General features: G+C 50.0%; 1 protein-coding gene across 1 annotated transcript in view; it reads left to right on the forward strand.

The window, feature by feature from the left end:
* The window catches only part of SLC16A2 (solute carrier family 16 member 2), a 34,458-nt gene extending 23,271 nt beyond the window's left edge, over positions 1-11,187 (forward strand). Inside the window, exons 2-6 of the mRNA XM_065846247.2 lie at positions 2,061-2,205; positions 6,233-6,695; positions 7,136-7,279; positions 7,788-8,016; positions 9,303-11,187. Of these exons, the coding sequence (XP_065702319.1) occupies positions 2,061-2,205; positions 6,233-6,695; positions 7,136-7,279; positions 7,788-8,016; positions 9,303-9,523 (1,202 nt within the window). The 3' untranslated portion in view covers positions 9,524-11,187. The remainder of the gene's footprint in view (positions 1-2,060; positions 2,206-6,232; positions 6,696-7,135; positions 7,280-7,787; positions 8,017-9,302) is intronic.
* The last annotated feature ends 263 nt before the right edge of the window (positions 11,188-11,450 follow it).

Genomic DNA, 11,450 nt, shown 5'->3' on the forward strand with positions numbered 1-11,450 from the left:
CCAGCACTGGATCTCGCCCAGCCCTCCTGGCTTCCCGGGGCTGCACTGGGAAGTGCTGGGAAGACAAAACCCCACTCTGGAAGTGAGGCTATTGTTCTTACTAATTTTAACTTGATGTTCTTCCCCAAGCCTATTTTTATTCATTGCTTGTGGTAAGCCCTTTCTTTAAGGTAGAGCAATTTGCCACGAGACTCTTTTTTTGGTGTGTTTACTGATTTTAATTGAGCGATATCTCCTTTTTACAAACCCAAAGCTGGAGGAGCTTTTAAGTGCCCGTTGCTGAGCCTCTCGCCCTGGGTTTGCTTTGATCTCTGCAGGTGAGTGTGCATTTTTGGGGCCAGAGATTGATACTGCTTATTTGCATGTAAATCCCCAGGTTATTAAGATCAGAATCTAGCCCTTTAAATTTAATACTTTGCTTTATGCTTTTATTTCCGCATTTCTTAAAGTAATTTCCAAAAATAACAAACTTCAAACATGATGGGGCCATCTAACGTTTTACTGCCTTGGCTGGAGTAGAAGGAACATTTCTGGAAGTATATTATCCAATTTAACGAGCCTTTCCCATCTTGGCTTTACTCCCACCCCTTGCCCTCTCTTGGAGTTGTTTTGGACGGCTCGTTGGAGCCGTGCCACCTAATCTTGTTAGAAGGACTTACATTACACTGTGCCTTGTGTTTCTAACCAAGAAAATCAGCCGGAGAGGGGGGCCCTGTCCTTCTCCCTCACCCTTTTTCATTTTGCCTGATGTCGAGACGAGAGCCCAGCGAATCCCACGAGGTTCCTGCGCAGCCTCTGCTTTCCTTCTTATTGCTCCACTCTGCGTTTATAAAGGAAGACTTCAGAGTAAATTGGATCCTTGCGAACTTATAATTAATTTGGAAGGGTCAGTTCTTCCCAGGCTAGCAAGGGCTTCTTTGTGTGGTCCTTTTTTGAAAAGCAGAGGTTGGAGAGGCTGTTTTATAGCTGGGATTTGCTTTTAATAGGGACCTGGCTATTTTCTGAAAAATCTCATGGCTCTTGAAGGACGGGGTTGTTGTTGTGCAGGGCTGCGCTAAAAGGGTTCGCAGAGTGATTGCTTTGGGTGAAAGAAGAGAAGGGGGGGAAATAAAAAAAGCAAGGCGCACATGTCCTGTGGTCTGTGTGGGGCAAGTTGCACTTGGTAGCCAAGAGACAGTGCCTATAGCTGGGAGATGCTCCAGGAGGTGCCCCCGATTGGGTGCCAGGATAGGGCTGGGGTCCTCTTGTTTGTCCATCTGTCCTGCTGTGCCCCATGAAGGGACCTCTTGCTCCTCCTCAGAGCTGATAGACTGAGAGTTTTTTTCTCAGAAGAAAACAGAGAAGACAGGCTGAAATAATCTGCAAATAATAAAAGTTTCTGAAAAAAGAGAGCCAGCCAGCCAGTGTTTTTCTCCAGAGATGGGTTGGAAGGAGACACGAGATCATGGTCGTACTTGGGCATCACCTGGCGGGGTGATGCAGATGCAATTCAAGCCAGCACAACAAGAAGTCCCTGCTGAACATGGGGCGAGGGGGAAATGAGGTTGTCCTGGCTCTGGGCAGCAGTGACGGATGAGTGTGGTACCTTGAAATGCAGAGCTGTAACTCAGGGTATGAAACTCTTCACAGCCGAAGCCTCAGAGCAGAGGGCTCTGAGGAGTTCAGGGGCCTTTTGATCGTGGAGATGTCCCCTGTGGAAACAGCATCAGTGGAGGCGTCATTACAGGCACAGCAAGGGCCATTAGAAAAAAGCATTGAAAATTCAGTGATTTCCCTCGGACACGTGCGAACCCAGTGGAGGGGAGTGAAAGGAAAACCTGACCGTGCCTCCATCACATGGGTGAAGAGTGAGATGCTGCAGATCGTGCCCTGATCATGATGCCAGTGGGCAGCGTGTGTGGAAACCGTGCTATTTATTAGCTGCACTTTTAATTAATGATGTGATGGGGCTGCTTCTCTGCCGAGACCACCTTCAAAGCTGGAGTTGGTCCCTGGTTGTTCTCTTCTTGGCACCCGTTTGATGTCCTGCCCTCACCGTCACCTTTTTTCTCTCTCCCTAGCATGGGTCGGCTCCTTGGCCATGGGCATGATTTTTTTCTGCTCTCCCATCGTCAGCATCTTCACTGACCGGCTTGGCTGCAGGACCACGGCAGCCATGGGAGCTACCATCGCCTTCATCGGACTCCTCTCCAGCTCCTTCACCAAGTAAGGCTGCAGAGTCCAGCTCCTCAGCGAGCTCCTCTTCCTCACTGTTCCCTGCAACTGCCCCATCTACACATTGCTGCTGCCTTTTGGGGCAAAGCAGGTGGTTTCCATCCAGATGGGAGGTCTCCTGGCATCCCTACAGCTCACGTGCTGTTCATGTGTGCTCTCCAAATTGATCTAAGTTGTTCTTTTGTCCTTATATAACAAGAGAGTGAATTTTACCTGAGCAAGGGGCTTTATTTTATGGCATTTCAGCCCTCGTGTCCTTCATTTGATCTTTAAAACAGGCAGCTAGAAGTTGGCGTGCCTCTCGCAGGCAACTCCAAAGAGACACTCCTGGACAAAACCATTCTACTTTGCACTGATTTCACATGTGGTACTGAGAGTAAATTAATGCTTAAAATAATATTTGATGGATTACACCTGGCAAGAGTGAGTTTCCATGCAGGGCAGACAGGGAGGGGAAGGCAGACGAGGTTTGGAGCAGTGTGTGCTGTTCCCGGCTTGGATGTTTGCGGCAGCGCAGGGCAATCACTGCTCCTCATTTTCCGCGGCTGATTCAGTGCCATGAATTTCTGCTGGCAGGCACTTGCTGATGTGCATTTGGATGGCAGGTGTACCTGATTCCCTGTGAGAATCTTTCCGACCAAGCATTTGCATCTTTGTGGGAGCAAAAAAAGGTCACCTCTGGGGTCCTTCACGCAGCACTTGTTAAATGGAGTCTCAAAGGCACCACGGAGACACCCTCCAAAGCATCATTTTCCTCAGTTTTTCTGAATAAAAACACTGGTTTGGGTTGGGTTTCAGTTAAGATCAATATTGTTTTAATTAAAATGCTTCAAGAAGTGGGTGTTTTTTAAAACAAATGCGGGTTTCCCAGAGGGCGACTCGCCTGTGCTGTGCTCCTCCCTGCCCACCCCGCCTGCACTGGGCAGCGGGACGCCAGCTCCCTCTTACCCTGGTCAATGATTCCCTTGTTCTTGCCCAACCCTGGTTCCCTGTGGATAATGCTGTGTGATGGGTCACCGAGTCCCCAGCTATGGGACCCCTTCACTGCATGGAGCAGGGGGCAGCTTCTGAGCCTCCTTGCAAAGCCCTAGGGACCAGTCGCAGCTGGGGGACTTAGGATGCTAAAACATCTCGGGCAGCAGCAACGATGTGCAAGAAAGCACCCTCTGAGACTTCCTCCACAGGTGCTACCCCTTTGTATTTCACAAGATAACAGTAATCGGAGAAAGTACGGTTGGTCCTGAGGGAAGGTGTGCCTGTGCTCCTGGCAGAGCAGATCACAGGCACTTCCCACGTAATTTTGCTTTCCTTCTAATCAACAAAGTTTGGAGTTTCCCCCCACCATTGTAAAATGCTCACGCAAAGACAAAGAGCTCTTGGGACCGCATCGCTGCCAGTGGCTTGTTGTGCTGGGCTTAAAAAAAAAATAAAAATCAAACAGGCAGAGAAGAATACTATTTCCAGGAGAGCTCAAGAGCTGCAATCCCCATTTCCTGCCTCCTCGCTCTCGGTTCACATTCCTTTGGTTCCTTGTAAGGCAGAAAGGAGCCCCTTTGCAGCTGGACCGTGGCGACGGACGCTGCTGCCTTTGGCACAGCCCGGCTTGGGGAAGAGCAGCAGGGCTGTGGGATTTGGCAGCAATCCATCTGGATGTCCTGAAAATCAAAGCTAGTGGCTTCTCTCACCCAGAACAATGGAGAAGGGGTTGGGTTTTTGGGTTTGGTTTTTTTTTTGCTCCCCCTTGCCGGCTCCCTGCAGCTGGAGATGAGCCACCCAGCGCCACTGCAAAGGGAGCTGCTGTTCATCAGCTGCTGCTGTAAAGGGAGATGCAGCCATGGTTTGGTGGGCTTAGGCAGGGCTGGATCTAGGCTTAGCAACCCCTTATCTACTGGTTTCTCTAAAATGGGTTTGCTTTGTCCAAACAGAGGAGCCGCGGTTGCCAGCACCGCACCAAGCTGATCCAAAAACCCACTGAGCTTGCACGGCAGGACCCCAGCGCCCAGCTCATGCTCAGTTGCCTCCTACTCTCAAAATATTTGGAGTTTTGTATGAAAACCACTAAATAAACATGATACGCTGAAAAGCAGAGCTCTGGGGAAGGCTGAAGTTTTCTGGATGGGGTTGAGGTGAGGCTTTTCCTCACTCTGCTGCCTTGCCCTGGGATGTCTCCTGTACTCCTCAGCAGCTCAAGCCGCTGCAGATCTTATGCACCCTCAAAAAGAGAGAAAACTCAGTTGTGTTCAGACTTCATCATCCCTCCAGTTTTGAGGGGGAATGTTTCAGCATGAGGAATGGGAGATGGTAGCCAGTTCAGCAGGGCTGTCTTCATATGCCCAGCGGTGCCCTCCCAGCCCTGCACTTCCTCACTGTTAAGTGTTTTGTGGTGGGGTTTTGGTCCCTTTTCATCGGCCTCTCCTTCCCCGCTGCAATCTCTGCTCCGTTTCTCCCACAAAGAGAAATACCTCAAACCTCCCCCAGCAGAGCTGAACCAGGGCCATTCCTGTGAGAGGCTGTGACAGACACCTCCTTGTCCCAGGAGATGTCATTATCCATGGGAGATCTCATTATCCAAGGGAGACAATGCCACCCTTCCTGATGGAGAGCAGCTGGCTGATTCCCAGCAATCAGGGTGGGAAATCCTGGCTAAGAAGAAAGGCTGAAAGGAGCCCCTGGTTTGCTACGCTCATGTAGGGGTGTCTTAGCATCCATGGGGAGTAGATGGGAACCTTGGCATTTGTCTCCACTTATCCAACATGTCAGCTTAGCAGCAGTACCAAAGCTGGTGTGACCCAGCTGAGATGGCCAAGGCTGGTGCGTGGGAGGTCGGAGACAGCCTGTGTAGCCCAGCTGCTTGCCTGGCTCCCACAGAGGGGTTTTCTGATGTGGCTTCTTTCTGGAGGAGCTGGAAATTGCCTTTCATGACAGTAATTTGTCTTGGAGCTGTTGGATACAGCAAGCATGTTGTGCTTTCTGCTTGGCTAGCTAAAGAGAAGAGCGTGTAATGGAAGAAATGATGTGCTTGTAAATGTCTTCTCAACTTCAAAGTGCTCTGTTAGATCTGGGCTGCTGCCTTCTCACTTGCTACAGGAGCAGCACTCGGTATTTCACACAAATCATTCTGAGTGTTGGAGTAAAGACCCTGTTTGTGCAACACCTCTGCCCGATGAGCTGCCCAAACTTTTCCATCACACTCTCGTCCCATGCAGTATTTCATGTGCAGACTTTTGCAGCTGAATGTGTTGCACCGGAATGAAGGAAAAATCCTTCATCTGGAGAGAAACACAATGGGTTATTGGCACCGCCTAACTTTAGGCTCCTTTCTCAGCTGCTCCTGCTGGGAAAACCGGACTGGCAATTGGGAAATGGCTCCTGCCAAAGGCTCTCAGGACTTTCCACCTGTTCTGTAGAGCAGCCACTTCATTTTCTCCTCAAGTGCAGCCACCAATGTAAGGTACAAATGAGACCTATTAACTGTCTAATTGAAACTCCCAGAAGAGCTTAAAGAAGAAGAACTTAATTAACCAGCCTGGAGCCTGAGCAGAAATGCAACGTTCCCTTCCTAAGTGCCTAATAACTAGTGGGGCTGGTGCCTTCTGCTTTCAAACACTGGGTGCAGAATGTTTTCAATGAATCCTTTCAGTGGAAAAAAAAGGATTTCTAGCTAAAAATAACCTACCCTGCCTACCTTAGAAAATCTTGCTTGCTGTAATTTAAAAATTTTTCAAATTAGGTCAACTTCCCAAGGAGGGCAGGTTGGCTACTGCCTTCTCTTCTTTGTAGAAAGCGCTCCCCAGCTAGACTCCATTTTCTTGAAGACTTAACATGTCAGCTGTGAAATGAGGATAATCCTTACTTTGGCTAGGGAATAAGCTCCTTGAGGTCAGACTGTCTGTGTAGCACCTGTGGTGTGTGAGACCTGCATCTTGGCTCCAGGTTTTGCAGAACCACGGTAGAGAGGCTTCCTTATCTCTGCATAACATAACCACCTCGATGTTTGGGTTTTTTTGTTTTCCACTAGGTCTCTGGAAGTTCGTTATTTCACGTATGGGATCCTCTTTGGCTGTGGCAGTTCCTTCGCCTTCCAGCCCTCGCTGGTCATCCTTGGTCACTACTTCAAGCGCCGCCTTGGCTTGGCCAACGGAATCGTGTCCGGCAGCAGCTGCCTCATCTCCGTGCCGCTCCCCTTCTTCCTGAAGATGGTCGGGAAGGCCATTGGGCTGGCACATACTTTCCAAGTACTCAGTGCCTTAATGTTCATCCAGATATTCTTGTGCTTGACCTATCGGCCCATCTTGCCACCTTCTTGTGACTCTCAGCACGGAGGGCAGGACAAGTTGGGCAGCCGGAGTGTGCGGCAACAGTGCTGGTCCCAGACACGCAAGTATTTCAACTTGAGGATTTTCCGGAGAAAGACCTATCGGATTTGGGCCTTTGGGATCGCTACAGCTGTCCTGGGATATCTCGTACCTTTCATGAACCTGGTGAGAGCCTTGGCTTGGACTGGAAGGGGAGGGGGGTGCCTTTGCCTGCAGTGAAAGGGCTCCTCCGTGCAAGCGGTGGAGATGGACAGTTGGGAACAGAGCCAACAAAAACCTTAAAGCTGAGAAACGACCGCAGACACGTCCTATAAACAGGAATAGTGATGGGAGGAGACAGCTTTTTAATGCTCCTATGTGTCCACTGCACCAGGGTGGGTAGAACCATGGTTTTCCACAGCTCCCAAGGACAGGCATCGGTAGCAGGAGAGGAGGGGGCTGTTTGGTTTGGGGTGGGGACAAGTAGTGTGTGCAGGTCAGCATAGTGCAGGCATGAGGGTCACACAACCACCCCCAAAGCCATGAGCCCTCTGTGGGAAGCCTTGTCCCTTTTAGGGATTAACTTACTGAGGATTCATGTCCTTGCGTCCTTCCCTCTATCCTAGGTAAAATACGTGGAGAAGCGATTCCAAGAAACCAAAAAGGACTGGATCCTCCTGGTTTGCATCGGAGCCATGTCAGGTCTGGGGCGCTTGATTTCAGGCCGCATTGGCGACTGCATTCCTGGGCTGAAGAAGATTTACCTGCAGGTACATTGTGTCTGTGCCTCTGTGTAGCTGTTGACCACTGGCGGTCAGGGGACAGCATCTCTACATCAGTACCGACACTCGGCTTAATAACTGTCAACCACAGATTGCAAATCCTTTACCAACCATTACCTAACACCCTTGTCTGCTGTCAGGGTGGAAAAATTATTATAGAAAAGTGTATAGAGAAGTTACACACTCAACCTGAGGTCTTGGTGTCCATTCAGCAATCAAATTCTGTGATCCCAGCTCTTCCCAGACTGCTGGACACCCACTCACTGAAAAACTGCTGAAATCTAGCAGCTAATCCATCAGATAATCCTTCCTAAAGCTTCTTGAAAGGTTATGCTTAAGGACCTCTCCAAGACGAGAGCAGAGGATGGATGACATTACTGGGTCCAGAGGGAGGGGTGATATCGTTGGCCTGTTCAGTGTCCTCTTCGTGACCGTTCCTGCTGCTCATCCCCACTCATCTCGCACCTCAATGACATGACCACTTTTGTCCCCCCAGGTTGTGTCCTTCTTGCTGTTGGGCATCCTGTGCATGATGATCCCCCAGTGCCGAGGGTTCGAGGGCGTCATTGTCATCTGCCTCTTCCTCGGCCTTTGCGACGGCTTCTTCACCACCATCATGGCCCCCATCGCCTTCGAGCTGGTGGGGCCCATGCAGGCGTCCCAGGCCATAGGGTACCTCATGGGGCTGATGGCCGTGCCCATGACGGCGGGTACACCAATAGCAGGTTGGTAGTGTTGAGGTGCTGGACCTGGACCCAGTGCTTGGGAGGGAGGAGATGCCTGTAATGGCTTTCACCTGTGGTTATATTTTGGCATGAGAGCAGGCATATGGTTTGGAATTTTCTGGCTTATTGTCACATAGATGTTGAAGTACGGGTGTAGCATCACTCCATGCTACTTCCTGTAGCATCTCAGGGACTTTCTTCTGAACTGAAGAAAAGTGACCAGTAGAGGAACAGTGAGAGTGACCCAAGATCACATTAACTGGTTTCTGCTTGAAGCTGAACTAAAACTTGGCAAATACTGGTTTTCTAGAAGTCCTTTTAGATATCTAGAGACTAACTGCCAACTGGTAAGTTCAGCCCCTGGACTGTTGAATCAAAGTTAGAGATGGAAACACCTGAGACTCTGTCTTCCCAGGACTTCGGTATGTTTAAGCACAGTCATAACCACAATGTCCTTAACAGCGAGCCCTTTGCCAAAGCTGGCCCTTGAGCAGAAGAAGGTCTGCAACAGCAATCGCTAAGCTAAAGCTGCATAAGCACCTCTGATCTTTCTGCTTCTGGCAGCAAAATTCAGGTTTAATGCCCTTGTGAAGGAGCGTGGGGGTTGCAGACACCTTGCTGTTCAGGTGCTGCTGCAGGACCCGCTGGGTTGGGCTCACCAGTACAGGGCTGGGTGAAGGGTCTTGTTTCATGGACATAATCCCCAGGCAAGCGTCTACACAGGGGAAAACTCAGCGGGGTTTTCCAGCACCAAGGAATGGTAGTGTGTTATTCTCTGCGGGTGCCTGGCTGTGTCAGAACTTGCTGAACTAACACGTGCAGAAGCGAATTGGTTTTTAAGGGATCGGTTATTGTTTATAACTGGCAGAATGTATGTTTCCTCTGACATCCCCAGATAGATAAAATACCCATAAGCAAAGCAGGGCTTCCAGATGGCAGCAATCTGCAGAGGAACAGCCCCTGCCTGTCCAGCAAGGCATTAGGAAGAGCCACCTGAAATGTCAGGTCATTGAATATTGTCTCAGCTCGCATTTGGGATTGTTTGAGAGGTGTCTGATTGTTTCCTGTTCTGGTTAAATAGGAAGGACGGCTGAGGCTTTGCTTCTCGGCTGTGCACGTTCAGGCTGTAAAATCTCCAAGGAATGCAATGGAAAAAAAAGATTGTTTTAAAAACCCAAATCTCCCTAAATGTGGTGGTTGAAGCAAGCTGCAGCTCTCACTCGAGGGAGAAGACAACTCGGTATTAGACTGACATGACTATAACCACCGTTGTTCTTCTCTTTCAGGATACCTCAATGATTATTTTGGGAATTATGATGCAGCCTTTTATTTTGCCGGAGTCCCCCCCATCATCGGCAGCTTGGTGCTCTCTGTCGTCCCACTGGTGCATCAGAGGATGCTGAAGAAGCAGCGTCTGGATTCTGGCAAAGACAAGATGCTGGTCTCAGAGACCACGGTGAACGGGGAGCTGCTGCCCGGCTGTCCTGCCTCCGAAGCGCGCATGTGACAAGTGACATCTCCGCTCACCGACACTCGCTGTCGCCACCAGCAGCCTCTCCATAGCCCAAGCACAGGTCTTTTTCTAGACGGACCGTAATTCTCAATAATTACAAATGCACTATGTTTGTAAAGGAAAAAACACAAAATGTTCTTCTAGTTAAAGGCTTTTAACTAGCAGAAATTCTCTCTTTCAGGACAGTTTTGATTTCAAAGCCACATTTTTTTTCCTCTAACCATTTTTCTAAGGAAAAATCTCTCCAGGATTTAAACTTGATCGATCTCCCGCTCCTCTCTCCAGTTTTCTATACATCACAACAGAAGTTTACAGTTAATAAATGCCTTTTTAAAGCAGGCCACGGATGGAGTATGTTGAACCTTGCAGCTGTCCAACCTTCTCCTCCGGTGTCACGTCCAAGCAAGACAGCCCCCTCCTTGTCCAGCACCAGAGGCTGTTTTGGAGCCAGCAGATGTGAAGGAGGAAACGCTGCTTTAGTCTGATGCACAAACCAAATACATGGTCACCAAGTCCTGCATTAATCTTCTCTCCTTTGCCACTGCTCTCCCATGCACCCAGGGAGCTGCAGCGGGAGCGATGGGGAGCTCATCCTGCTCTGGTCCTGCTGCCCTCCTTGGATGGAGCCACACAGGAGCATCCTCCTCTTGTGAAATATGCCTTAAAAACGCAGGGACAAGAGCAGCAGGTCCCTCAGCCACTTTCCACCTTCCTTTTCTCACCCAGTGACTAATAATGGGGCTTTTGAGGTGCAAAAGAGAGGGGAAGCTGGCTCTGCAAGATGCTGAGATGGGATTTCAGAGGCATCAAGGCACACAGGGTCGAGACAGAGCCCCATGTGTTGTGGGTTCACTCCGTGCTGGGAGGCGGCTTCCCTGCGCCAAGCGGTGCAGGGGTGCAGCTGCCTTGGGGCACAGGGTACCGCTGTGATTTTTTGGGGGCAGTTGTGTATTATGCAGCAATAACCACAAGTCAGCCTGGTGTTTCCAAAGGGTATAAAAGCCCTGGCAGCATTTAACTTGCAGCCTGTGTGTTGCCGTGCAGAGCCGGTGCAGGGTCAGTGCTGTCCCCAGGGGGAGAGAGTTCAAGAATATAGCACAGCCCATGGTACCCACCACACCGAGCAAAGGCAGGGCTCAGCCCTGTGCAGAAATTCATTATCTCCAAGTATCGCTAATGAGTGTGGCACAGAGCTTCTACCCCAGTGAGTCCCTGTGCGAATGAGGGACCAGGGCACCTTTTCCTGGGAATAACAACTCAGAAGAGAGAAAGAAACAAAGCTCGCCTTTATCCTGGTTGCATTTATCCTGGATTTTCATTTATTCACCTGCCATTAAAAAATGAGAAGCGCGAACAGGAACATGTGCCATCCCTCGGTCCCCAAGCGAGTGTGGGGGTTCATAAAACCAAGACAAGTCTTTGCTGTGGAAACTTGGTTTCAGTGGACACCCCCCGTCCCACAGTCAGCAGTGGGACCTTTGTATATAGGCTCAGGATCCTGCATGCCCCTCTGGCCCTGTTTTTAATCTGCATTGGCTAATGCATTATAAGGTCTTGTGGTCTTGTGGCCCTTGTGTCCCCTTACAAGCTGGAAAACTAACCGGTGTGTTGTGACACGTCTGTTGATGACTGTAAAACGCGATGTCCATTTGTCTCTTTCTTCGATACTCTTTTCTATGACTGGTATTACCCTTCATTGCCTGTATTGCATCATCTGCTATGGCTCTGCTGGCCCGTTGCTTGGTTTAGGAGGCCACGGGCGGCAGCAGGAGCGGAAGGCAGGACGTGCAGGTACCCGTGCATTGCGGGGAGCCGAACCACCGTGCCTTTGCTCCGGCGCCGGTGGAATCTGCCGGGCTTAGCCTAGGGCAGGGCATTAAAGTGATGCTTTTCAGGTGGGAGCGTTGGCAGTGGGGCATCT

This window comes from Patagioenas fasciata, chromosome 11, assembly GCF_037038585.1.
Source record: "Patagioenas fasciata isolate bPatFas1 chromosome 11, bPatFas1.hap1, whole genome shotgun sequence".
Taxonomy (NCBI): domain Eukaryota; kingdom Metazoa; phylum Chordata; class Aves; order Columbiformes; family Columbidae; genus Patagioenas; species Patagioenas fasciata.